This window comes from Xyrauchen texanus, chromosome 4 (genome assembly GCF_025860055.1).
Source record: "Xyrauchen texanus isolate HMW12.3.18 chromosome 4, RBS_HiC_50CHRs, whole genome shotgun sequence".
NCBI lineage: Eukaryota > Metazoa > Chordata > Actinopteri > Cypriniformes > Catostomidae > Xyrauchen > Xyrauchen texanus.
The window spans coordinates 46,572,486-46,596,953 of record NC_068279.1 but is presented as its reverse complement, the minus strand read 5'-3'; the positions used below and the strand labels follow the sequence as shown (position 1 = coordinate 46,596,953).

General features: G+C 38.8%; 1 protein-coding gene across 1 annotated transcript in view; it reads left to right on the top strand.

The window, feature by feature from the left end:
• The first annotated feature begins 3,819 nt into the window (after nt 1–3,819).
• The window catches only part of LOC127634225 (atrial natriuretic peptide receptor 2-like), an 83,684-nt gene continuing 63,035 nt past the window's right edge, over nt 3,820–24,468 (top strand). Inside the window, exons 1-4 of the mRNA XM_052113685.1 lie at nt 3,820–4,724; nt 18,784–18,971; nt 20,428–20,541; nt 21,330–21,465. Coding sequence (XP_051969645.1) covers nt 4,028–4,724; nt 18,784–18,971; nt 20,428–20,541; nt 21,330–21,465 — 1,135 coding nt within the window. The 5' untranslated portion in view covers nt 3,820–4,027. The remainder of the gene's footprint in view (nt 4,725–18,783; nt 18,972–20,427; nt 20,542–21,329; nt 21,466–24,468) is intronic.

Below are 24,468 nucleotides of genomic sequence, written 5' to 3'. Positions count from 1 at the left end.
GGGCAGCGTAGCGTGGGTGTCCGGGGTCGCGGTTGTGGCCGACGCGGCCTCCTGGCTGAGGAGGCTCCAGATGGCGAGCCGGTCCTCTGCCTGAGCCCGCATGATTTCGAAAAACCGGCGATCTTGGTCCTGCCGGAGCTCAAGCAGGGATTGCTGGTGGCCTTGATGCAGCGTCGCGAGGGACCCGGGTTTTGGCACCAGTGTAGTACTTCTCACTCGAAGGAGGACAGAAAACAGGTCTTCACCACAAGGTAAGCTTTTTCATTTCCGTTGTTTTCTTACAACACCACTATCACACACACAATACAATGCAATACACTATCCGCGCACTGAGCTCGTTTGTCATCTCTCTCTCCCTGGAGGCCCTCTCGCTGCCTTTTTATGCCGCTCTCCCCATGCTCACTGAAATTAGAGACAGGTGTTAGACATAATTTAGCTCAGGTGTAAGCGCCCTTACCGCTTTTCTCTCCCGGACGGGCGCTTGACCACGCCCCCGCTGCCACAATCATGATTATTCAAGGATAAGGTGTTGGAGTGATGGTGGCTGAAAATGAGGCCTGTCAAGATTTGATCAGAAATTACATTTTTCAAATAGTGATGGTGCTGTTTTTAACATCAGAGATGTCCTGACTATACTTTGTGATCAGCTGAATGCCACTTTAGTGAATTAAAGTAACAATTTCCTACCAAAACAGCACAATCTATACATTATTCCAATCCTTTGGCCTCTAGTGTATATCTTTGTGTGTATTTTTTACATAATTCAGTTGTTTCAGTGAAATCAACCCATTTCAATTCCACAAAATGCATATTGCTATTAATATTAACATTACACTGAAACAACGGCATATGTTTCTCAATTAAAGATAATAATAATAAAGTAAGAACATTAATTGAACCCCCTAAGAATTAAAAGCATTCAGTTATTTTATTTTTTCTGTTAAATATTTTTTTTGATTAATGTTAACAATATAATAGACAGCAGCAGGTATATTAGACTTTATTTACATTCCAAAGTCTACATAGATTTGATGTTTTGAGACATACCTGTCCTTTTTGTTGTACCTGAATGTGTTCATGTAAGACATATTGTAACTGCCTGTGTTTACATTCACCTCTTGCAGGACGGGCATTATGTCCATGAAGCCACAAATATTACAGAGTGAGTTTGTGCGCATCACACTGATTCTTCTCTCTGCCTGCGCTGATTTATTTCCCGTCTGTGCAGGAGCAACATTAGTGCGCGGCCATCCAAGTGCGCAACACTGGTGACAACAGTAATCAGCCAGTTTATCGGAAATATTCCCTTTGTTTTATGTAGGCCATGAGGACTCATCTGGGCTCTGTGATGCTGGATGTGGAGCTGGAAGACAGAACCATCTCTAACCGAACTGTGTCTCCCATCCATGCTGCCATTATTCTGCACTTCCAGGACAAAAGCGTGGAGGTTAAACTCCTGTTTGATCTGGTGTTTTGCAATGCTCTGGAGGGATGTGTCATCAAAGTTGCGTAGAGCTGCAGATCTATTATGTTTTTTTAGTTTGGGTTCTCTCGACTCTTCCTTGTTTAGTTTATTTAGGCCCATTGGTTTAGTAAATTAAAACTTGTGACCTAAAATTAAAGAACAGAAAATAGATGGCATATGAAAGGGTTTAACATGGGATGTTCCACAGATGTTTCTTGTAATCGTAAAGTCCGGATTAAGATGAGTGACTTGTCTTTTGGGGAGAAATATTGAGCTGTAGCGCTTGTGCGGGAGGCACAAGTTATAATCTGGTTTGCGCATGTTCGCCCTCTCTCTACAGTCTCTCAGCTGTCAATAAAAAGGCCACAAAATAAACAAAAAAGAAACAGTTGAACAAACAACTATGCAATACAAAAGGATTTTTCAGGATATATTTTTGTTGTGCTCTTCTATAGTTTGGGGAACAATATAGTCTTTATTTTAATTTTTTGGATTTGTATGGTGTTATATGATGAAACTTGGAGAGAGTCTGGGAAAATCTGGAAATATTAGAACATTTTAAAGGTGTCGTGAAATGGAAAATCCAATGTTCCTAGATATTTAGACATATAATAGGTACTGTATTATAAAAACATAATGTATATTTCAGAACTCAAAAATCCTCCCTAGTCTAAAAAGAGCATTTCTAGTTCCCACTCTATTGAAACATCTCATTTTCAAAACTGTGTGTTTGTAATGTTACAATACATTGCTCAGTTGTATTTAAACACCCACAACATGTATCATTGCACCCTTGGCCCCGCCCACTGGCGTTCAGTTGGTAAACGGAAAGATAGACAGGCCTAGTGTGACTAACTATTCCTAAACACCAAAGGAGACCCATCTGGACTATTTTTAAGTTTTTTTTTTTGTTTGTTTGTTTTTATTTTTTATTTTTTATTTATTTATTTTTTTACATTTGTTTCGACTACTACTTTTAATTTGAGAGTAAAACTTTTTAACTGAGGAAAGAATTACTGACTGCACCTTTAACCAAACATTTGTTCAGAGTATGGAGGAAATGAAGCTGGTAATAAAATACATTGCACGAATTCTATTGATTTTGATTAATTGGCTGAATCTTGCCAAACCAGCTTCAATTTGGAATGTCTTTCCTCAACTTGTTTTCTCACAACTTGGTGGCATTAATTTTCTCTTAGTGTGTAATTATGATATATCCATACTCCCTATGAAACTTTCCAACTTTCATCGACAGGTTCTCTTAGCATGGGCTCTTATATAGAAACATAACTTTTCACCACAAAGGTGTTTTATTTGGAACAATAAGAACATTTTATTCAAGAATAAATCTCTGTTGTATGATGATTGGTTTAGTAATGGTTTGTTTTGATGAAGCAGTTGTTTAATAATCAAGGTCTTTTGTTCAGGTACTCAGAATTTCTCTCTAAATACCAAATACCCCAAAATAATTTGCTACAGTTATGGGAGATATTCCATCTGGTTTGTGTATGCTTTTTAAAAACCTTAGTCACTCCTCAGTATATAACGTATCCTTCTCTAAACCTTGTGATACTCCTATTGGTCAAATGTGTTTTTCTGAGTCAAGAAGCTGATAAAAATTTATACAAACGTTTAGAGCTGAAATTAATTTAACATGCTCTTTTTGAATGAACTCTGATGAAACAGTGGTACACTTATTTTGGTCATGTCACTACACTCAGAAGCTTTGGAAAGATTTGTGTTTTTGTCAAATGTAAGATTTTTGCCAGGCTTCTCAATACATATGAGAAACAATATATTTGGGTATTTTGACTCGGACCCCACAAAAGAAAATATCTGTTTGATCTTAATAAAAAAAAAAAATAAGCTAATTTTACATTCACAAATGCAAAATTTCAAACTGTAAACCTGTCTTATCTGTCATCTTAAAAGACATGTGATCTCAGTATCTGTTAATATGAAAGCTATAAGGACTGTTAGTATTTGCTCTGCTTTTGAGCTCTTCATGTGATCTTTTTTATGTCATATAATTGCCCTCTTATTTATTATATATATTTTTGTACAATTTTATTATTTTTTTATTGTTGTTTTTTTATACATGTTATTGTTGTTGTTGATATTATGTGCTGTACGTTTATTATTATTTTTTTGTTGTTGAATGTTCTCCGCAGTAATAATAATAATAATAATAACAAAAAACAACTGAAAAAATAATTAAAAAAATAAAATACATCGCACAATGTAACAACTACAATACCTGACAGACAGAGGGAGCCGTTAACTAATCTATCGCGTGGCAGCTGTCATGACGTGTGTCAGGGGGACGTTCTGAGGGCTGCGCTCGGTTATGTTCGACTCATCTGGATGGAAGTTATCACATAGACTGGAGTCCCTCATTCAAGAAAGCCCATTTAACAGAGAACAAGGAGAATCTAAGAACAAATTCTTGAGGCTACAGAGGGAAAAGGCGTCATATGGATTGTTCAATCCACTTTAAAGAGGATTTTTCTCACTGAAGAGAATAATAACCTCTTACCTCGCGCGCTCTTCTTATAACTTAAGATGGGATCTGGGCTAAGGATGGGATATCACTTCATTGTGTTGTGTATCTACGTATTCGTACCTGGATGCAGAACAGAAAAAGGAAACATTACCGTAGCGGTGATGTTGCCCTATAATTTAAAGTATCCGTGGGCAACGCCGCGCGTGCTCCCGGCTATCCGAATGGCGCAAGAGAACATAGAGAAGAGTGGACTTTTAAGGGGACACAAGATAAACCTTCTCAACTTTAGCACAGAGGATTCTTTTGGCTCTTGCTCCGAAAATGAGGCACAAATAATCGCGGTGGATACAAAACTCTATAATAAACCCGACGCGTTCATCGGACCCGGGTGCGCGTATTCAGTCGCGTCGGTCGGACGGTTCGCATCCCACTGGAAACTCCCACTGATAACTGCGGGAGGACTCGCGTATGGTTTTGACAAGAGGGATGAGTTCAAAACTATTGTCAGGACGGGTCCGACCACCACGAAACTCGGGGACTTTGCCAGTTATCTGCACGCGCATTTTAACTGGACCATGCGCGCGCTGATGATTTTCCACGACCTGAAACAAGACGATCGACCGCATTATTTCCTCTCCGAAGGCATTTACATCATTCTGGGCAAGGAAAACATCACCGTGGAGGCTTTTCCTTACGAAGAACCGCAAACTTTCAATTATCAAGAAATCGTCACATTTATAAGGGACAGCGGGAGAAGTAAGTTTAGATTCAGAACAACTCAAATTTAGTTTTTTTTTTTTTTTTCGTACAAAAGGAAAACTATGTGGTTGACATGAACGAAAAAACACGTAGGTACTGAATCATTAAGAGCTACGCATTTAAATTGCACTAAATTAAATTGAGTCTTTCAAAACAACAACAACAACAACTGATTTTTCAATTAAAAGTCCCAATTCCCTGTAAGATATCAATGAAATAATGCAATGATCACAACTGTCTCTGTGACACCGCTAGTCTCTGTAAACATTTCCAGAACTGTTAAAATTGCTTGGAATAAAATTACAAATTTGTTATTCAATTTAAATGCATACATTTTAAAAATTGGTTACATTAAAAAAAAAAAAAAGACCCTTTTAGAGTAAACACGTTCCACAGTGTTAACATATCACTCCAAAATAGAATATACTTCAAAGTATACCTGTGTTTTTTGAGGCATGTTACCATTGTTCATGCCATTACCACAGTAGGCCTATTCATGGTGCACCACACACACATTTACCCGCTTATCAATAAACAGGGGTGTTGATCCCAAGGGGGATGGGGTTAACCCTCAAGCAAGTACAACCCTCCCCATAATAAATTCTTCACACTGTAACCCCCTGAAATTTTCAAGCCAAATCTACACCCTTGTCAATAAACATTGCTCATGTTATTGCATAAAGCATCCCTCATACATGGCAACAACAGCTTTACTGATCTTCTCAGTCCAAAGTCTGAACTAATTCTGATACAATTCTCAATACTACTATGAGGCATTGATGTCCTTCTATACAGTAGTTCTGAGGGATAAACCTTTGGTTTAGAGCTGACAACCTGTGTGTCCCCGGGCTGTATTTTTGGCCCTGTGGTGCCCTCTGCAAGTTATTTACAGCACCACCAATCCGGGTTCCACAGGAGGGCATGCGGCCAGCCCTATCCACTGTTAATAAAGTAATGTATGGACACCTTGTGCTCAGAAAACCGTGAACTCTTTGGCCTGTAACACATATAGTTATTTTCAAGTATAATGTTCTAATTGGTTAAGGAACGGTGCATGCAAAGTTCAAGAAATACAAGTGTTAAAATCAACTGATACACTCCAACAATTAAAGTATCAAATTAGAGCCGACAAGAGTTTTATAGACTGCTGTTTTGGAAGAAATAATGCAACATCAAGAACTTATTTAGAACAGTAAAAAAAAAAAAAAAAATAATAATGTTCTTGATTAGAATAGGGTTCTTTGTTGAGATGATGGTACTGCAAATAACCATCAAAACGTGTTTCATTTTAAAGAATGCAGCCTAATCCCTCCTCTTGACATTCTCATAACCTCTTGAGCTGTCAAAAGCTATTATAGTAGCAGGACTGAATTAATACATGGAATGATGAGAACCCATAATGTATGTCACTGAGGTCTTTTGTGTCTGCTCTCAGGGAGGCAAAATGTGGATTTACAAGTATTATCATTATTTTTTATCTAAATTCCCCCGAAGGGCTTGATAAAGACAATTCATTAGTTCCTTTTAGTTTAGCTGAGAAATATTTCCTTTAATTTTAAGCAAATAAGAATGCAGCTGGTCACCGAGTTTCTACATCAACACTGATTGCATAATGTTCCACTCACGGATGCACTATATGCAGTAGATTTGATATTTTATATCTAGATGATAAGAAATGCCTAATTCTAATGCACTAAATAGTCTGATATCAGAACTTAACTCAGAGAATAATGTTTCTGCTATCAGCAATGTTTTCGTTACACAACAGTCTCCAACATTTATTTGAAATGAGGGTGCTTTGGCATGGATAAATTAACTGATTTTCACATTTGGGGTGATCTCTTGCTGTCTTTTTCTCTCTTTCCACACACACACACACACACACACACACACACACACACACACACACACACACACACACACACACACACACACACACACACACACACACACACACACACAAACAAAAGCTGCATGGCCTAATATGTTGAATAATTAAAGGAACATTCCAGGCACAAATAATAATTTCGACTCATCCGTCCTTTTCTTTAAAAAAAAAAAAAAAAAGGAAAACAAATTGAGGTTACATTGAGGCACTTACAATGGAAGTAAATGGGATTTTTTTTAAGGGTTTAAAGGCAGACATGCACTTATATTAATTCTTTGGTTAACTTGTGCATTGACTCCAGCCAGGTCTCCTAAGCAACCAAATTGGCCGGTTGTTAGGCAGGGTAGAGTCACATGGGGTAAACTCCTCGTGGTTGCTATAATTTGGTTCTCGTTCTCGGTGGGGCACGTGGTGAGTTGTGCGTGGATGCCGCGGAGAATAGCGTGAAGCCTCCACATGCGCTACTGTCGTGGAATATCGCGATGAATCTCTCTAAGTTGTAAGAAAACTCTCGGAGTCTTGAGTTCCAGATGCCAAAGTTGTAGTTTATTGAACACCAACAAACATGAGACCGGCCAGCTGTCCGTTCTGACTGTCTTAGTCCAAAACCTCCTCTTCTATACAGTTTGTTATCTGGCATTACCTCATTTCTGTGCCCCTTTGTTATTTTTGTAACCAATGGATACTATTTGCCACCATTATCTCACAGAGCCTTTTGATATCTTTTTACTGGTAGAAACTTGGCTTTAGTCTATCTTCAAGGTCCTTAGTCTCATTATTTTGTTACAGCTGGGTGCTCTTTGTGGCCTCTGCAGCATCAACACTTTTAGTAACCTCATATGCTCTCTCCTGGGTCACACAAAGGCAAGGAAACTCATATAAGTATTTTGATATATAAGAAACATACTAGAATATTGAAAAATATACTATACTACACGCTCAACAAGCCACGTAATATGATGCGCGGATTGACGGTCGAGGCAACTGAGTCACTACTCCACCATGAGGACAGGAAAGTGCATTGGGAATTGGGCATTCCAAATTGGGGAGAACAAAAAACTCTTGTGCATTATTTGAGATATAAAGTTGTTTAAATTGTTTTAGGGTTTACGGCGTTATGTCGTCATGGCATGACGGATATACTGTAAATTTACGCAAAAAAAATAAAGGTTAAAGAGCGATTTTAAAGTACGCATTTTTACGTTTACAGATCGGCCCCTTTGACTTCCATTGTAAATGCTTCACTGTAACCCAGATTTTAGCAAAACTAAATTATTAATAAATAAATTAAACAAAATTATTATCAACATAATGCCACAAATACTTTTGATTGTGCATAACTTGTATTGAACCTGAAATATTCCTTTAATAATCTTTCATTCATTTTCATTCAGTTTTTTTTGGCATTCCACTTGTTACCTAGTAGATTTACAATTTTCCCAGCATCAAGACAATCATAATTGTGAACTGAGGCACAGTATTGAGAAAATCAGATGAAAGAAATGTTTATTGCAAAACAATTTTTTGTTTGTAAAACAAATTAGCCTCATTGTTGAATTGGGAACACGATTACTGAAATGCTCAACATTTTTGTTACGTTTATTATCTGCAGGAAGCAATGCTACTGCACAGCTCTGAGACAGAAAAAATCAATAGGAGATTTTGTCTTGTTAGAAGCTGAACACAGCTGCAGTTAACAGACAAGATGCAGTTCATTGAAAATGGTTAGCGTTCATTGGTGTTCCACATTTTGTATATTTCCTCTGATGTGCTGATCCTGTTATTTTTGACAGGTTTAAGACATTGTCATGAAAGATCAGGTGTAGAAAGTGCATTTATCAGATTTATCAGAGTCAGATTGACTAAAAAAAAACCTCAGAGTACTCATGGACGTGAGGCATAGTTGTTTTAAAATATATAGAATACTTTGTAGTTTGAGAAATGAGTTCAAAAATTTTAATCAATATAACATGGGATGAGTCACGATGGTCCTGACCTGACAGGTCTACTTGTTTATCTATTTATCTATTCTAGTTCATCACTATTTCTATTGCTCATACATTTAAAGATTTTACATGGATCAAATGTGCACTATGTAATTTTTTCCACAATAAGAAAGTTTTACCCATACAGAAATGAATAGTACTTTTGAAAAATATGTTTAAATCATGTACACTGATTAACTGAGCAAGGAGGAGAATTTACATTTACATTTACATTTATGCATTTGGCAGACGCTTTTATCCAAAGCGACTTACAGTGCACTTATTACAGGGACAATCCCCCCGGAGCAACCTGGAGTTAAGTGCCTTGCTCAAGGAATGATCCAGGTAAAATTAATCATGTTTTTACCATGATAATATTGTTGCAACCATGTCTTTTTTGGCAGAAGCTTTAATGTAATTAACCATGGTGTTACAACAGTAATATGGTGTTAATATACTGTAGTTACCATGGTTACTTTTTTGTAAGGGTAGGTTAGTGTTAGGTTTAGGGGTAGGAGTTGGTGTGGGCTGTCTGTGGGACTCTAAATAAATACTATAAATATACTGCAGTGTTGCCCCTATACTGTATATTAGTATTTAATTAGGAGTACAAATAGCATCTAACACTATTTGCATTTAGTGCAAAGAAGATTCTTTTAGTTGCTATTCACGTTTAGTGCAAATAGCCTCTGCCATGAAACAAATCCCTGTAGATTTAGAGGGACCAGAGCCATATCTAGGGACCAGAATATCATAGAGACTTAAAGTTGGGCTTTACAACTACCCAGCACAATTTTATACTGGTACTTGATTGCCACCAGATTTCTGCCCTTATCATAACCTCACCGAGTTACGCATGGTTCTGCCAGTGCCAGACTGCCCCATGTTTACTCAATAAGCACATTAAAGAAATAATTTATAGCATCACCACATGACATTTTTCTGATATTATTTTATAGTTTTTGAGAGCAGTTAAAATGTTCTAAATTGGTCTGACATTTAAATACCCTATTGTGCGAACATTTAGAGCACTTTTATGGCTAATTGCTTGCAGTTGCCGTTTTACTGTTAGCTTGATTGTCTGCTCACAGTTCTTGATTAGCCATGTCATAGATGCACTCGTAAGACTCATTTATAAACATATGTAAGTAATTAGCGCATACAAGCGTTTCAGCTGTATTTTCCTTCAGTAATGGATTGGATCTCAAATTGCATTAAAATGTTTTATTTGATGTCAGCTTTGTTGTGGTTGTGGTGCAATGGGGAGTGCGTGTGCTCTTGACACATACAGTAAGGGTCATCATACTCTCTCAGCTTCAAATCGAGTCTGTCTCCTTGCTACTTTCTTGTCTCCCTTAACTTTTCTATAATTTAAAGGTGCACTCAGTCTTGAACTCACACAGACACCTGTGGTGTGGATGCAGCATCATTCAATCACAATATAGTCTTCAGTTGCAGATGCCATTGTAGAAATTCACTATTCACAGTCAGCCATGATTCATTTAATCCCTAAGTGAAAGTGTCCAATAATAGGGCATTTACTGAGTGTCAGTGACAGTTTATCAGAGACGGACCACTGCTACTGAAATGAATGGGAGAAATAGGAACATCCAACGGCCAACAGATGTAGAAAAATAAGTCCCGCCTTACAGGTAAAAGAGCCAATCACCTTTTACATACAGACATCACCCGTCAGTCAACTCGAGAACGTGCTTGTGCATTAGCTAGTCCAGCATGAAAAATAGCTTTTTAACTGCGATCTAAGCTAAAGAAGCACAAATTGTGATACCATTGTTGTCAGATTTTACTGCTGATTTTAAATACGTACTTTGATTGTAATTTTGACCAACCGCTTTGGAGATCGCAGTCTTTCCTCATTCATGTAGATAGGAGCTGTACTTTAATGCTGCTTGTTTACATAAAAACAGCTGCCCAGGAGCATTCCAAATATGGCCACAGAGAGGACTGACTTACCTTGAAAGAACTTTGATAGTATTCGGCTGGTCATTTGATTCTAACATGGCTGCCCCCACGAGAAGACCCTCTCCATGTAGAATAAAATGGCCTTTATAAGGTTACTGATATGACTAGAGTCCTCATCTCATGCGAGTGTTCATGAGATTATACATGTTTCAATATTACTATATATATATTTTTTAGTAAGTAAAACCTTTTTATTTTGGAAAAATTACTGAGTGCACCTTTAAAAGCAAAAACTATAAATTAGAAAATTAAAATCTGTGCTTCCAGACTAGTGGTTTTAAGAGTCCACTTAAATGCATGACTTCAGAAGTGATATGATAGATGTGGGTGAGAAAAAGATCAATATATACAGTAAGTACATTTTTGCTAGACATTCTTCTCCCTGCCCAGTAGATGGTGATATGCATGAAGAATGTGAATCACCAAATCAAAAGAAGAAGAAAGTGAAAGTGGAGATTAACTGAGCAAGGAGGAGAATTTACATTTACATTTATGCATTTAGCAGACGCTTTTATCCAGAGTGACTTACAGTGCACTTATTACAGGGACAAACCCCCCGGAACAACCTGGAGTTAAGTGCCTTGCTCAAGGACACAATGGTGGCGGCCGTGGGGATCGAACCAGCGATCTTCTAATTACCAGTTTACCAGTTATGTGGTTTAGACCACTACACCACCACCACTCAATTTATAGTAAAAATGTACCTGTTTCTCACTCAACCTATCATATCTCTTCTGAAGACATGGATGTATCCACTGGAGTCACATGGATTATGCTGATTTATGTGATTTTTGGAGCTTACAAATTTTGGCACCCATTCTCTTGCATTGTACTGACCTACAGAGCTGAGATATTATTCTAAAAATCTTTAATCTGTTCTGCTGATGAAAGATAGTCATACACATCCGGGATGGCATAAGGGTGACGATGAGAAATTATGAGAGAATTTTCATTTTTGTGTGAATTATTTATTTGAAGTCCGATGTGGCCCTGTACCAAACAACTACTCTACCCCCTCTATTGTGGGGGACATGACCCTGCTTTTTAGTGGGTTTGTTTTGCATTCCTTGCACTGTTTTGTACATGTTTTATGCACAACAATAACTCACTTTATGGACATTAAGGGAAATGTAGACATTAAACATAAACTGATTTTAATGTAATTGTTTCATACATTATGATATTGAAAATAACGTTTCATCTTTTCATTTCAGTAATCATGTCACCCTTTTATTATTTTTTATTTTTTTAAAGCAGATTCATGTTGTGTTTACAGTATCAAAGATAAGTAATATATATTTTTTAATTTGTCAGTCACAAACACCTTTAAAATACCTATATTTTAATTATTTCTGGCAAACGTGTGCTACATTCTTAAATTGCAGCATCGAGTTTTTATTAGAAAGGGGCAAAGCTTTCGCAAATCAATACTTTTTTGGAATCAGATTGATGTAGTGTTTATCATAGATAAGTGATGTTTTTTAAAAGCTGGCATACAGTGTTCATTATAATGGGCATAGGTTTTGCGACTCAGTACTCACTACTCATGAGTACTTTTAAATGAGCAACACTTTTACTCTTACTTGAGTAGTTTTTAGGACAGGTACTTTTACTCTACTCAAACTACATTTTTAAAAAGTAACAGTACTTTTTCTTAAGTATTATTTTTCAGTACTCTTTCCACCCCTGCTCAATGCCATGTGACAGAATAACAGTTTACAACTGTTAGCTTGAACAGATGACTTCATCTCCATTAATATTACATTCAGAAATATTTAGTCTTCAAAAATTGTAACTGCTCCTTGTTAGGCTAATTAACTAGGCCCATACAACTTGGTGGACGAATTGTTTATTCTGTTTATGATTAATAAATGTAAATATTTGATGAACTTCAGTGTTTTTTTATCATGTTGCTGTTGCCCTTTTTTTAAAGAAATAATCCACTCTTGGCTGTATGTTGTAGTGATTTTACCACATTTAAGGTGTTCAGGCACCCCTTACTTACCCGTATGTAAAATACTGTAATGCACACTTTAATATAATGCACACTTTAATATATTTGGTCTATATAATACATTGGTCTTAAATACAATCTATATGAAGTTTCTAGATGCCAAAGCACTTTTACAGTAGCTCTGTATAACCTTCAATATGGAGATGTTGCCTTTAATTTAGAAAGCACGTCTAAACCTTTATGGTGTGTTTTGTCTTAAAGCATCTAGTAAAATTAGTTACAATGGTGTCTCTTAATATTATTATTGTTTACATCATCCAGAGACGTCAGGGTGTCTCTCTCTACTTCCTCACTGAGTTACTGTATGTTCCAATGACCCTGGGGTCAGAATAATTAATGTTTTTGCTTGTTGTTGTTGGGGCTTGTTCAGTTTGTGGAATCACATTCCATTAACTGATGAAATAATGATCAGCCCCGTGGCTGTAATGTGTCATCATAACCTTGTTTTATGTTTTTGTGGCCTTTTAACCTCTTTATTGGTTAAACACACAGTCAGAAGCGGACGGGCAATAGTGGAGGAATGGGATAAGGAAATTTTGTGAACTGTATTCGAACTCGCGTTAATGGGCCATGGCTCAAACACCTTTTCCTTTGGTTTAAATGTGGGAAACAGTGACTTTTTGGCCTGATTTTCATCCGCCAAATGAAAAAGACAAGTCTGATCACGTAGAAAAGTAGTAGCACACCTCTCCTCAATAAGGTGTACAAAATAAGTTATAAAATGTTAGTGGTGATTGAAAGCTTTTCAAAAATGTTATTTCATTTCAAAGTTTCTAAAGGTAACATTGTTCAAGCATGCAACTTTTTGCCTCTCGGATGAATGGAAGCAAATTAGAACCAAATGTCAAATGGCTGAATAGAAGAGGGTGCCAAACTGTGTTTTTTTGTTTGTGTGTGTATGAAAGAGCGAGCACACTCGAGTACTTGAATGATCTATAGCAGATGTTGGTACTACGCAAGCTCCAAACACACCTCACACATGTAAAAGAATAGAGTTTGTTTCACTTCTAAAATGACTGCAATTTGGGAAGTACCAGTTGCCTTTGAAGAAAGACTTATGGCATATCACATTCTGACATATCTTTGTGAAAGGAGAGCTATAGAGTGAATCAGTGACATATCATTTTTATTCAGTTGCTCTATGTACATATTTTCAAAAACAGGATGCTAAAATGAGTGGAGAACATTGACATGAGTGTCATTCGCCATCACTTCAATAGCTATCCAAATAATACAAGTTTACTCAGCGGGTGTCTAAGTTCCAAACAAGTGAATGTGTAAGGACTACAATGGTTGTCCGATTTGTAAACTCACTTCAAATCTCTATGGTAGTTTTAGTACTCAGCAACTTATGGTTAAAACATGTTTTGTGTTTGATGGAGGCAGTGTTTAATTAATGTTGGAATCTCTTCATGTTATGTTGACCACAGACCTTATTTTACAAAAAAATCAGAAACCGCTAATTCTAAAATTCCTGAGGAAATCCATGACTCCATGAATTTTAATCCCCCAACAGGTTTTAAGCAACATGATCACATTGTAAGTTGTTGTGTTAAAGGAATATTCCGGGTTCAATACAAGTTCAATAAACTGTTGAGTCTATAAAATTAAATTTTGACTTGCACCTCTTTTACAAATCTGGGTTCCAGCGAGGCATTTACAATGGAAGTGAACGGGCCAATCTGTAAACATTAAAATATTTGATAAGTATAATCTATATTACTTGATAAAACTTAAAATAACTGTTTTTAAGTATAGCTACAAGACATAAACAGTATGTGTGTTAACATGATTTAAGTGTGATAAAACCACTTACTAACCTTTTATGTGTTAAGTTATTGCCAATTTTACAACTTTGTTGCCATGACAATGTAATTTCAACAAACCTTAAAATCCTAAATCGACTGTAAAAAAATGACAATTAAGACAACTTTACAGCTGAAATAATAGACAAGTTTTAGCATAAGAATTGGTGTAAATGCTTTTATAAAATTATAAGCTTCACATTTCTGCCTTTAAACCCTCCAAAAATTGGCCCCCATTCACTTCCATTATAAGTGCCTCACTGTAACCTCCATTTTTGCTTTTTTAAAAGAAAATGAGGAACGTGTCGAAATAATTTTTTGTGATAATTAACATTATGCCAGAAATGCTGTCGATTGAGCCTTGAAAATACCTTTAATTCTGAATGTTTTTCCACCTAAAGTTAAAACCAGTGTGCTGAATGACAGTCAGGCTAGTAACAAGCTTTACTTCATTTGCGCAGAATTATGTTAAGAAACTTTGTTTTGGTCTCTGTACTGTTACACCCTCGCTGTGGGATGCGAGCAGCATGGGGAATCGCATCAAAAGCAAATTATCCTATTATCATCAATGAAGCTGTCTTAACTGGAAGCGTCTGTTGCGGTGTTGGGTTAGGCAGACATTAAATGGATACCACGTTCTGCTGGCGTGCTGCAGAGCTATTTCAGCCACTTTTGTATCCCATCCATCTGAAGTAAAATAATTTAACATTGTACATATCATATATGAGACTCTGCTATAAATATATACAGGTGAAACTTGAAAAATTTGAATATCGTGCAAAAGTTCATTAATTTCAGTAATTCAACTTAAAAGGTGAAACTAATATATTATATAGACTCATTACATGCAAAGTAAGATATTTCAAGCCTTTATTTGATATAATTTTGATGATTATGGCTTACAGCTTATGAAAACCCCAAATTCAGAATCTCAGAAAATTAGAATATTGTGAAAAGGTTCAGTATTGTAGGCTCAAAGTGTCACACTCTAATCAGCTAAACATCTGCAAAGGGTTCCTGAGCCTTTAAATGGTCTCTCGGTCTGGTTCAGTTGAATTCACAATCATGGGGAAGACTGCTGACCTGACAGTTGTGCAGAAAACCATCATTGACACCCTCCACAAGGACGGAAAGCCTCAAAAGGTAATTGCAAAAGAAGTTGGATGTTCTCAAAGTGCTGTATCAAAGCACATTAATAGAAAGTTAAGTGGAAGGGAAAAGTGTGGAAGAAAAAGGTGCACAAGCAGCAGGGATGACCGTAGCCTGGAGAGGATTGTCAGGAAAAGGCCATTCAAATGTGTGTGGGAGCTTCACAAGGAGTGGACTGAGGCTGGAGTTACTGCATCAAGAGCCACCACACACAGACGGGTCCTGGACATGGGCTTCAAATGTCAAACGTCTTACCTGGGCTAAAGAAAAAAGAACTGGTCTGTTGCTCAGTGGTCCAAAGTCCTCTTTTCTGATGAGAGCAAATTTTGCATCTCATTTGGAAACCAAGGTCCCAGAGTCTGGAGGAAGAATGGAGAGGCACACAATCCAAGATGCTTGAAGTCCAGTGTGAAGTTTCCACACTCTGTGTTGGTTTGGGGAGCCATGTCATCGGCTGGTGTTGGTCCACTGTGCTTTATTAAGTCCAGAGTCAACGCAGCCGCCTACCGGGACATTTTAGAGCACTTCATGCTTCCTTCAGCAGACAAGCTTTATGGAGATGCTGACTTCATTTTCCAGCAGGACTTGGCACCTGCCCACACTGCCAAAAGTACCAAAACCTGGTTCAATGACCATGGTATTACTGTGCTTGATTGGCCAGCAAACTCGCCTGACCTGAACCCCATAGAGAATCTATGGGGCATTGCCAAGAGAAAGATGAGAGACATGAGACCAAACAATGCAGAAGAGCTGAAGGCTGCTATTGAAGCATCTTGGTCTTCCATAACACCTCAGCAGTGCCACAGGCTGATAGCATCCATGCCACGCCGCATTGAGGCAGTAATTAATGCAAAAGGGGCCCAAACCAAGTACTGAGTACATATGCATGATTATACTTTTCAGAGGGCCGACATTTCTAAATATCAATCAACTTTTTTTTGTAAATGGGACAAAAACAAAGTGGATCAGAGCAATCCACACAACACTACTCCAGCCAATCAGCAACAGGGGTGGTTCTTGTGCATGCACAGGATGAGGGTTGGGGGCAGAGTGAGAGGGAAATTCATTAGAAGAGCGATGGTAAATCTGGCTGATGCAAATTTCCTAAAGTCTAAGGAGGACAAATGGCTGAGAAACAAGTTAAGATGAATATAAACTAAAAAAAGAAGGATTATGATAAGTCGAGGGCAGAGCTTCCAAAGGAGCACTGAAGGGAGGGGAGTGTTTGTTTTGCCAGAATATCAACAGTGTTTCTCGGGAATCGCTGAGTTCACCTTTAAACGTGCATGCACATTCTAGAGTAAACAACCCCAGAATGGGTACTGGCTGTTTATTGACTATTGAATGAAAGGGTACATTTACATTTACATTTATGCATTTGGCAGACGCTTTTATCCAAATCGACTTACAGTGCTTTTATCCAAAGCGACTTACAGGGACAATCCCCCCAGAGCAACCTGGAGTTAAGTGCCTTGCTCAAGGACACAATGGTGGTGGCCATGGGGTTAGAACCTGTGACCTTCTGATTACCAGCCCTGTGCTTTAGCCACTACGCCACCACCACTCCATAGCACTTCCTTTCCTACAGTCGCCATATTGAGCGTTGCGATTTCTCCCATTCGCTGTCTTCGGATGTCCATCACCTCTTTATACTGTCTCTGGGGTTATTGATCACCATTTATAACAATTTCAAATTAACTAAACACTGCTGAAACACTTTTTATGTAGTTCACAAAACAAACAATTGACTTTGGCACCAGCAGAATGATTTAGCACAAACCCATAACAAAATGTGTGTTATGGACCCTCGGCATGGACTGTGGACTGTCTGCTCCCAGCTCTTGTGAAACAAAATGTTCTCATACAGTTTTCAAAGGCTTTGTATCAGACAGGCTCAAGCAGATCCTTATAAATTCTATAACACAGCTGAACATTTTCCTTGCCTTTTTGTACATTTGTCTTGGAGCGCATCCAGGAGACAGCAGGACTACTTGGCATGAGTTTGTCTACGTTAGGCTGGAAGAGCTGAAGATTTGGGGGCCGAGAGACAGACTTTGGTCTAGCACTTGAGGAAACGTCTGCTTACTGGGAGCCTGGCCTCTGAGCTGGCAGTAGTAATGCTGAAACACACTCCTAATGGAAATAATGCCCATCGAGTAGACGCTAGGGAAAATGCACTCACACACATACATACACTCGTGCCATGTCTAGAAGCTTTTATGCATCAATATGTTGCCATTCAGAGAGGAAGGTCCAGCTCTCTGCGCTTTGATCAGATGAAGTCAGATGATATAAATCAAGGGGAAATACCTATAGGTTGACATTGAAAATCTAAGTTTTCACCATATCTATGTACAACAAATATTTGTTTCCATCGATGTTACCTGTCACAATAATTTCTGTCATTGCTACTTGATTTTATGAGTTCTCAGTGTTTCATTTACATTTACATTTATGCATTTGGCAGACGCTTTTATCCAAAGCGACTTACAGTGCAATTATTACAGGGACAATCCCCCTGGAGCAACCTGGAGTTAAGTGCCTTGCTCAAGGACACAATGGTGGTGGCTGTGGGGCTCGAACCAGTGTCTTTTTGATTACCAGATTACCAGTTATGTGCTTAGACCACTACACCACCACCATTCCATAGAGTGAGAGTTTCAGTTTGATTTTCTTCAACGGTAATTAAATAAAAATTACTTCAGTTTGTAACTAATTTTACCTTAAAAAGCAAACTAATAAGAAATTAAACTTAAACAGATAGTTCACCCCAAAATTTGCACCCATTTTCTCACTCTCATGCCATCCTAGATGTGTATGACTTTTTTCTTCTGCAAAACACAAATGACGATTTGTAGAAGAATATTTCAGCTCTGTAGGTCCATACAATACAAGTGAATGGGTGTCAACATTTTGCATGTGTGTACGGGGCTTTAAGAGTAAGCCATTGAATCATTCAGGACCTTGTTCAAGTGAATGAGAGTGATTCGTTCACCGAAAGGATTTGTTCAAAATAGACCAAATAAAATAACTAAGACTTTGGGAACCACCCACAACACCTTAGCATCTTGTCCCTGACCTTTGCACGGGCAAGTGGGCACTACTAACATTTTCTTCAGAAAATAAAAATATATAGTTTCTAATCTGAAATCCTGGCAACTGAAGTGCTTGTTTAATGTATTTTTATCTTCTTATCTGTTCTATTGACCTGTCTTATCATGTTCCTCCATAGTTGTTTACATCTGCGGCCCTCTGGAGACATTCTTCCATATAATGAAGCTGTTTGAGGATGAGGTGAAGAACCGGGAGGACTATGCCATCTTCTACCTGGATGTGTTTGCTGAGAGTCTAAGTGGTAATGCTTCAGTGCCCTGGCAAAGCTCAGATTTTCAGTTCAGTGACCCCATCAAGCTATTTCAGGTATCAGTATTAACAACACCCATAGTAACTACTGAGCTTGAGTCAAAAACATTTTCTACTTTATTATTAATCATTAGCCAAGGTTTATCAATAGCTTTTATGTCCTTTTGTTCATAATGGATCATTCCAGCAGTTACAGCAACAGCAGTATTCTTAAACACTTCAGCTGTCTGCTACCTTATATTGTGGTTCAAGGTTTTGTATGATTTTTATGATGAGTTTATTAATAATAATAATAATAATAATAATAATAATAATAATAATTTAAATGTTATTGTACCTCTGCATGCAGAATTAAATTTGAGGGTTCCATCAAGGCTGCTGTGACAGTTTTTAATAATTTCACTAATATTCACTTAGCTGAAAAGGCCTGGTTGCTTTGATTGTGAATGATCCATTAGGCTTCCATTTACTGAAATGAGTGATTTTGCAGTCATTCACTTAAGGTTGATTAATGCAGCTGGACTCAAGAAACAAGACAGCGTCCAGAATTATTCTGCTTTTGATGTTCATTCAGTTGACGTGTAGGTTAAACACTGCAACTTTAATAATGTAGAAATGCTCTTTTTTAATAATTGGCGAATATTCTATGAATATAAAACTTAAAAAGAACTTTACTCCAATAAAAATGATTACATTTTAATTAAATATAACTTTGACCTATTTACTGTGGTGTGTGGGTCATTGAACTTTCAATGGGAAAGAAAGTAAGCAAACCTCTCTAACCATTGTACCACTCCAAATTTGGGTTGTAAGGGCTGGCAGTCTTATTGACATGGGGGCTCTTGGGTAAGTGGAGTAAAAATGCAATTTTAGAGCAAAAATGAAACCTATGAATCAGGCTCTCCATTCAAAAGCAACTTACAACTTGCTTCCTGGTTTCCATGGGTCTAGAACCCATGTCTCAGAAATGCTAATGCAAAGTGTCATCAATAGCGCCGCAGGGAAAGGTTAAATGCATAAATATCTGATGCGATATGGTGATTGACATGGTCAGTTGGTCAGTTTTCCTAGACGAAAGACAAAAACATCTATATTTGTGTATCTGCTACAAGTTACTTTTGTCAACTTTATGGTGTACACTACCGTCTAGACTCTAGAGTGTTTCAAAGCCAATAGACATGGGCTAAAAGCCACAAAACTCCACAAAACTAGTATCGCAAGATACTGACATTAGAGTTTTGACCAAGCATGTGCATAATTTATTTCAAGGAGCCAATACCATAATGTAGTGAATGATAATTGTTCTTGCCTCTGAGAAATAGGAATTTAGAGATCTTTTTTGACTTTGTAAGTTGTTGTATTATGGAAAGTCTTAAACATCACTTGGTGTTGTACTTTTAGTGTCTGGCTTCAGTGCTAAATGATTTGGCAAAATGTTCAGAAACATCTCAGATCATTTAATGTTCTTTTATAAATCTTGCTTAACTGAGAGTTGTTTTTTTTGTCTCCCCAGTCTGTGTTCATTGTAACGTACCATGAGCCAGATAACTCTGAATATACAGCTTTTCGAAAAGAACTCCACAAGAGAGCAATGCTGGACTTTAATGTGAAATTGGAACCCTCAATGGTAAGTTGCTCATTAAGAAAATCACGGTTGTTGGCATATAATTTAGGCCATCTGTCACATCATATTTAATTGAAAATATGTCCAGAGTGTAGCTTCAGTAGTTGTCTTTTGGACTTGTCTCATGGTCAAACAATTGACAGTACTGCACTCCTATATAGGGTTTCAGGGAGCTAAACCGTGTGTGCTCTGGCTACTCGATCAGATGTGATTCTTTAAAGCGTTTGAGTCATAAGTTTGGCTTCCTCATGTCAGTCACATTTTCCTGAATCAGCTGTGTTGTGATCCACATGTGATCCACATGTTCGTGCAAAATACCAGTGTTCACAAAATGAATCCTCAGATTAAAGACTTAGATACATTATTGTTATGATTAAACAATAAATCAGATATCTGTAATTGCACTCATTAGAGTGACATGCACATCCCCTCTTTTACGCAGTGTATAGTGTGTCTTCAGTAGGGAAGACCAAAGAATATAAATGTCATTCATGCTGGTGATTTGATAAGTGAATAAATGTATTATAAAGTATTCATAATGATGTTCATTTTATTTGGAAAATCTAAATTGTTCTACTTACCCCTAATGTGGGGCAAGTTAAACCACTGAACCATTTTATTTGAAGACATAATATTTTTAAGGCACTAGGTTTTAGGTAGTTTCTTATAATTTGTCATGGCCTTGTGGACATCTTAAGGTAACATTGGCAGTCTCCCCTATGTCTGTAAAGAATGATATATAGATGTTAGAATACTTGATCTTTCATTGTAACTATTTTGTGTTTCCTCAGATGGATTTTATTGCTGGCTGTTTCCATGACGGTTTTCTGCTGTATGCAAATGCCCTGAGTGAAGCGTTAGCAGACGGCGTGTCTCAGAACGATGGAATCAACATCACTGTGAGAATGCAGAACCGCAGGATCTGGGGTGCGTTCAGTACAGTTGCTGTACTGTCCTGCATGGTTTATAAATGCAAAGATATGTAGTGGGGTCTAAAACTGTAAGATTACTTGTGAAAATGCTTCTATTTTGCAATCTTTTGTAATTTAATAAAAGTTTAGCTCTATCTATCTGTCTGCCCGTCTATCTGTCTGTCTGTCTGTCTGCCCGTCCGTCCATCTCTCTGTTTATCTGTCTGTCAGTCTCTCTGTTTATCTGTCTGTCAGTCTATCTAACTCTCTCTCTCTCTCTCTCTCTCTCTCTCTCTCTCTCTCTCTATCTCTGTCTGTCTGTCAAGATATATTCTCTGAAAACAATTCTTCTAATGTAACACTGTATTGCTTCTGCAGTAATCTTGTTTTATGGATGTTTAGATATTTTTAGAAAAAAGTTTTTGTAGGGTTTAATTTAATGAATTTTTTCAAACTACGCTGTGTTTATGACACAACACAACCAAAGTGAGACAAAGTGTCCGTCTGACATGTGTACATTGATGCATTCTTTGAAAAGCCTTTATAATAAATCCCTCTCTAATAGATTGAGGAATTAAATTGCAAAATGGGTTGCAATCCAATCACAGGTTTAATGTCAGAAATAAACAATATGTTGCCTTCTAAACCCACTTTTTATATTGTGTTATCAATGCTTTACTTGTCTGCCACAATAATGTAATGTATTTATATTATCTGAATTATGTATTTATAATATATATTATTTTAGATTCATTTAAATATTGTTATTTAATCATTTTTTTTAGGGCCTTTCTCATCTCATTTACATACTGTATGTAAATAATTGTGATTAATGTGATTGTGATTAATTGGCACATCATGTAGTTAATTCATATAAAACATTTTTTATTGATTGACAGTCCTAGTTTGTTGCAGAGCAACATTGAAAGAATTCACAATTTGAGCTAGTGATGACACATACTGTATTTAGCAGCCATGTCAAACTTGAGAGTTTCACATCTCCACTTAGATTCTTTTAAAAGTGAACTGAAGACTCGTAAGAGCTCTTCTGAAGCTGATGTTGATGAACCCTCTCTCAGGGAGTGTAGGGGTCACAGCACTTCATTGAGAGCATGTCCCAGCTAGCTTGTGGATGGAAAATCTGTTTCTAATACACAGCCCATCTGCTGAGACCTCTCCCTGGAGGAGACCAGTATAATCTGTGCCAAACGCATACAGGAACCAGACAGAATAGTGGTGGTGAGATAAGCAGTTAGCTGTATTTCCTGTTAATATTCAGCACCTCACTGGATTTTAAAACAGTAGTTCTCCGTCTGTTGCTCACTTTGACGTTGTGTCGAAGAAGTGACACTAGGGGTCTCTCTTGAGAGCCTTGTGCATCTCTGAACTTGAGCAAAGGCCAATGAGAAATTGGCAGACAGAATTTGCTTGTCCCGCCCCGGACATACGCGTATAAAGGGAGGGAAATGCGTCTGTCCATTCAGAAATGTTCTTCGGAGCCGACCGGTTGTGTGATCAGCGAGCTGCATTCACAAGACTGTTCACTTCATCTCTTGAAAGAGCATATACTGTTGGATCTACGGCCCATATCAGCAGCTTTCCCCTTCTCTGCACGGCAGTGCAGCTTTGCCCCCGGGTGCTTCGACATCGCTTTTTACACAGCGGTGTTGAACGTCCTTTTCAGGACACGTCTTTATAAAGATGTCCTTCCATCCCTGCGTAGTTCCTGGATGTGGTCGAATTCTCTCCGCTCCTGATGGTCACAGGCGCTGCCTCGTGTGTCTGGGCCACGATCACACCGAGGCAGCATTTGTGGATGGTTCGTGTTCTCACTGCAAGAACCTTACCATGGCAACGTTGCGGACAAGGCTTTCCTTCCTAAAAAGCAACCCACTCCAGCCGCCCCCCGCGTCGCTCCTTCTTCCCACGGGATTGAGGACGACCCGACTGGCGATGGAGGAGATTTGGGGATGGCAGTGGGCTCGGTTTCGCCGCGTACATCCCCATGAACCACCCGCCCCCCGACACACTCGTTGACTTCCGCCCAGGCTCGGGGTGACAGTTGCTTGCCTCACAGCCAGTCTGCCTATACTCTTGAGCCCCCTGAGCTGGATGATGAGCTCGCTGCTGCATCAGAGAGTGTTCCGGCATCTGACGCAGTAGACTTCATTGGGCTGCCACCCTCAGGTCAGCACGCCCAGTCAGAGGCTGACGCCCAGATGGCCGACATGCATGCCCAGGCTGCCACCAGTGTGGGGCTGGACTGGAACCCTCCGTCCTCCCCACAGCCTTCACGGCTGGATGATTGGTTCCTCGGGTCTGGGGCGCCGCTCACAGTCCCCCCCCCAGTTCCTTTCTTCCCGGAAGTGCATGATGAGCTGACGAGGTCGTGGAGGGCACCTTTTACTGCCCGTAACTGACCCCCTCGCTCATTCGCTCTCAGTACCCTCAACGGTGGAGCGGTCTACGGGTACTCCGAGGTCCCCCAGGTGGACAGAGCGGTTGCGATCCACCTGTGTCCCGAGAACGCCTCCACCTGGCGGGAACGCCCAGTGCTTCCCTCTAATGCCTTTAGGATAAGGCCTCACTGACCTCCAAAGCCTAAAGCGCCGCCGGACAGGCCGCTTCAGCCTTGCCCGCCGTGGCCCTCCTGCAAGTTCACCAGGCCAAGGCACTTAAAGATCTGAACTTGGATAGTTCTGACCCCAGGAACTGCAGGAACTGAGCTCAGCGACCGACCTCACCCTCAGGGCCATGATGGTTACAGCGCAGATATTCGGGCAGGCGATGGCCACCCTCGTGTTTCAGGAACGACATCTGTGGCTGAACCTGGTCGAAACGTGGGACATGGACAAAGCCCATCTCCCAGTTCAGTCTCTTCAGTGACACCGTCGAGGACTTCGCCCAGCAGTTCTCAGTGGTGAAGAAGCAGACGGAGGCCATTTCTCACATCATACCCCCGTCACACCACCAGCACGGGCCATGCTCCGTCTGCCTGCCGAAGGCATCCTCCTGCGGC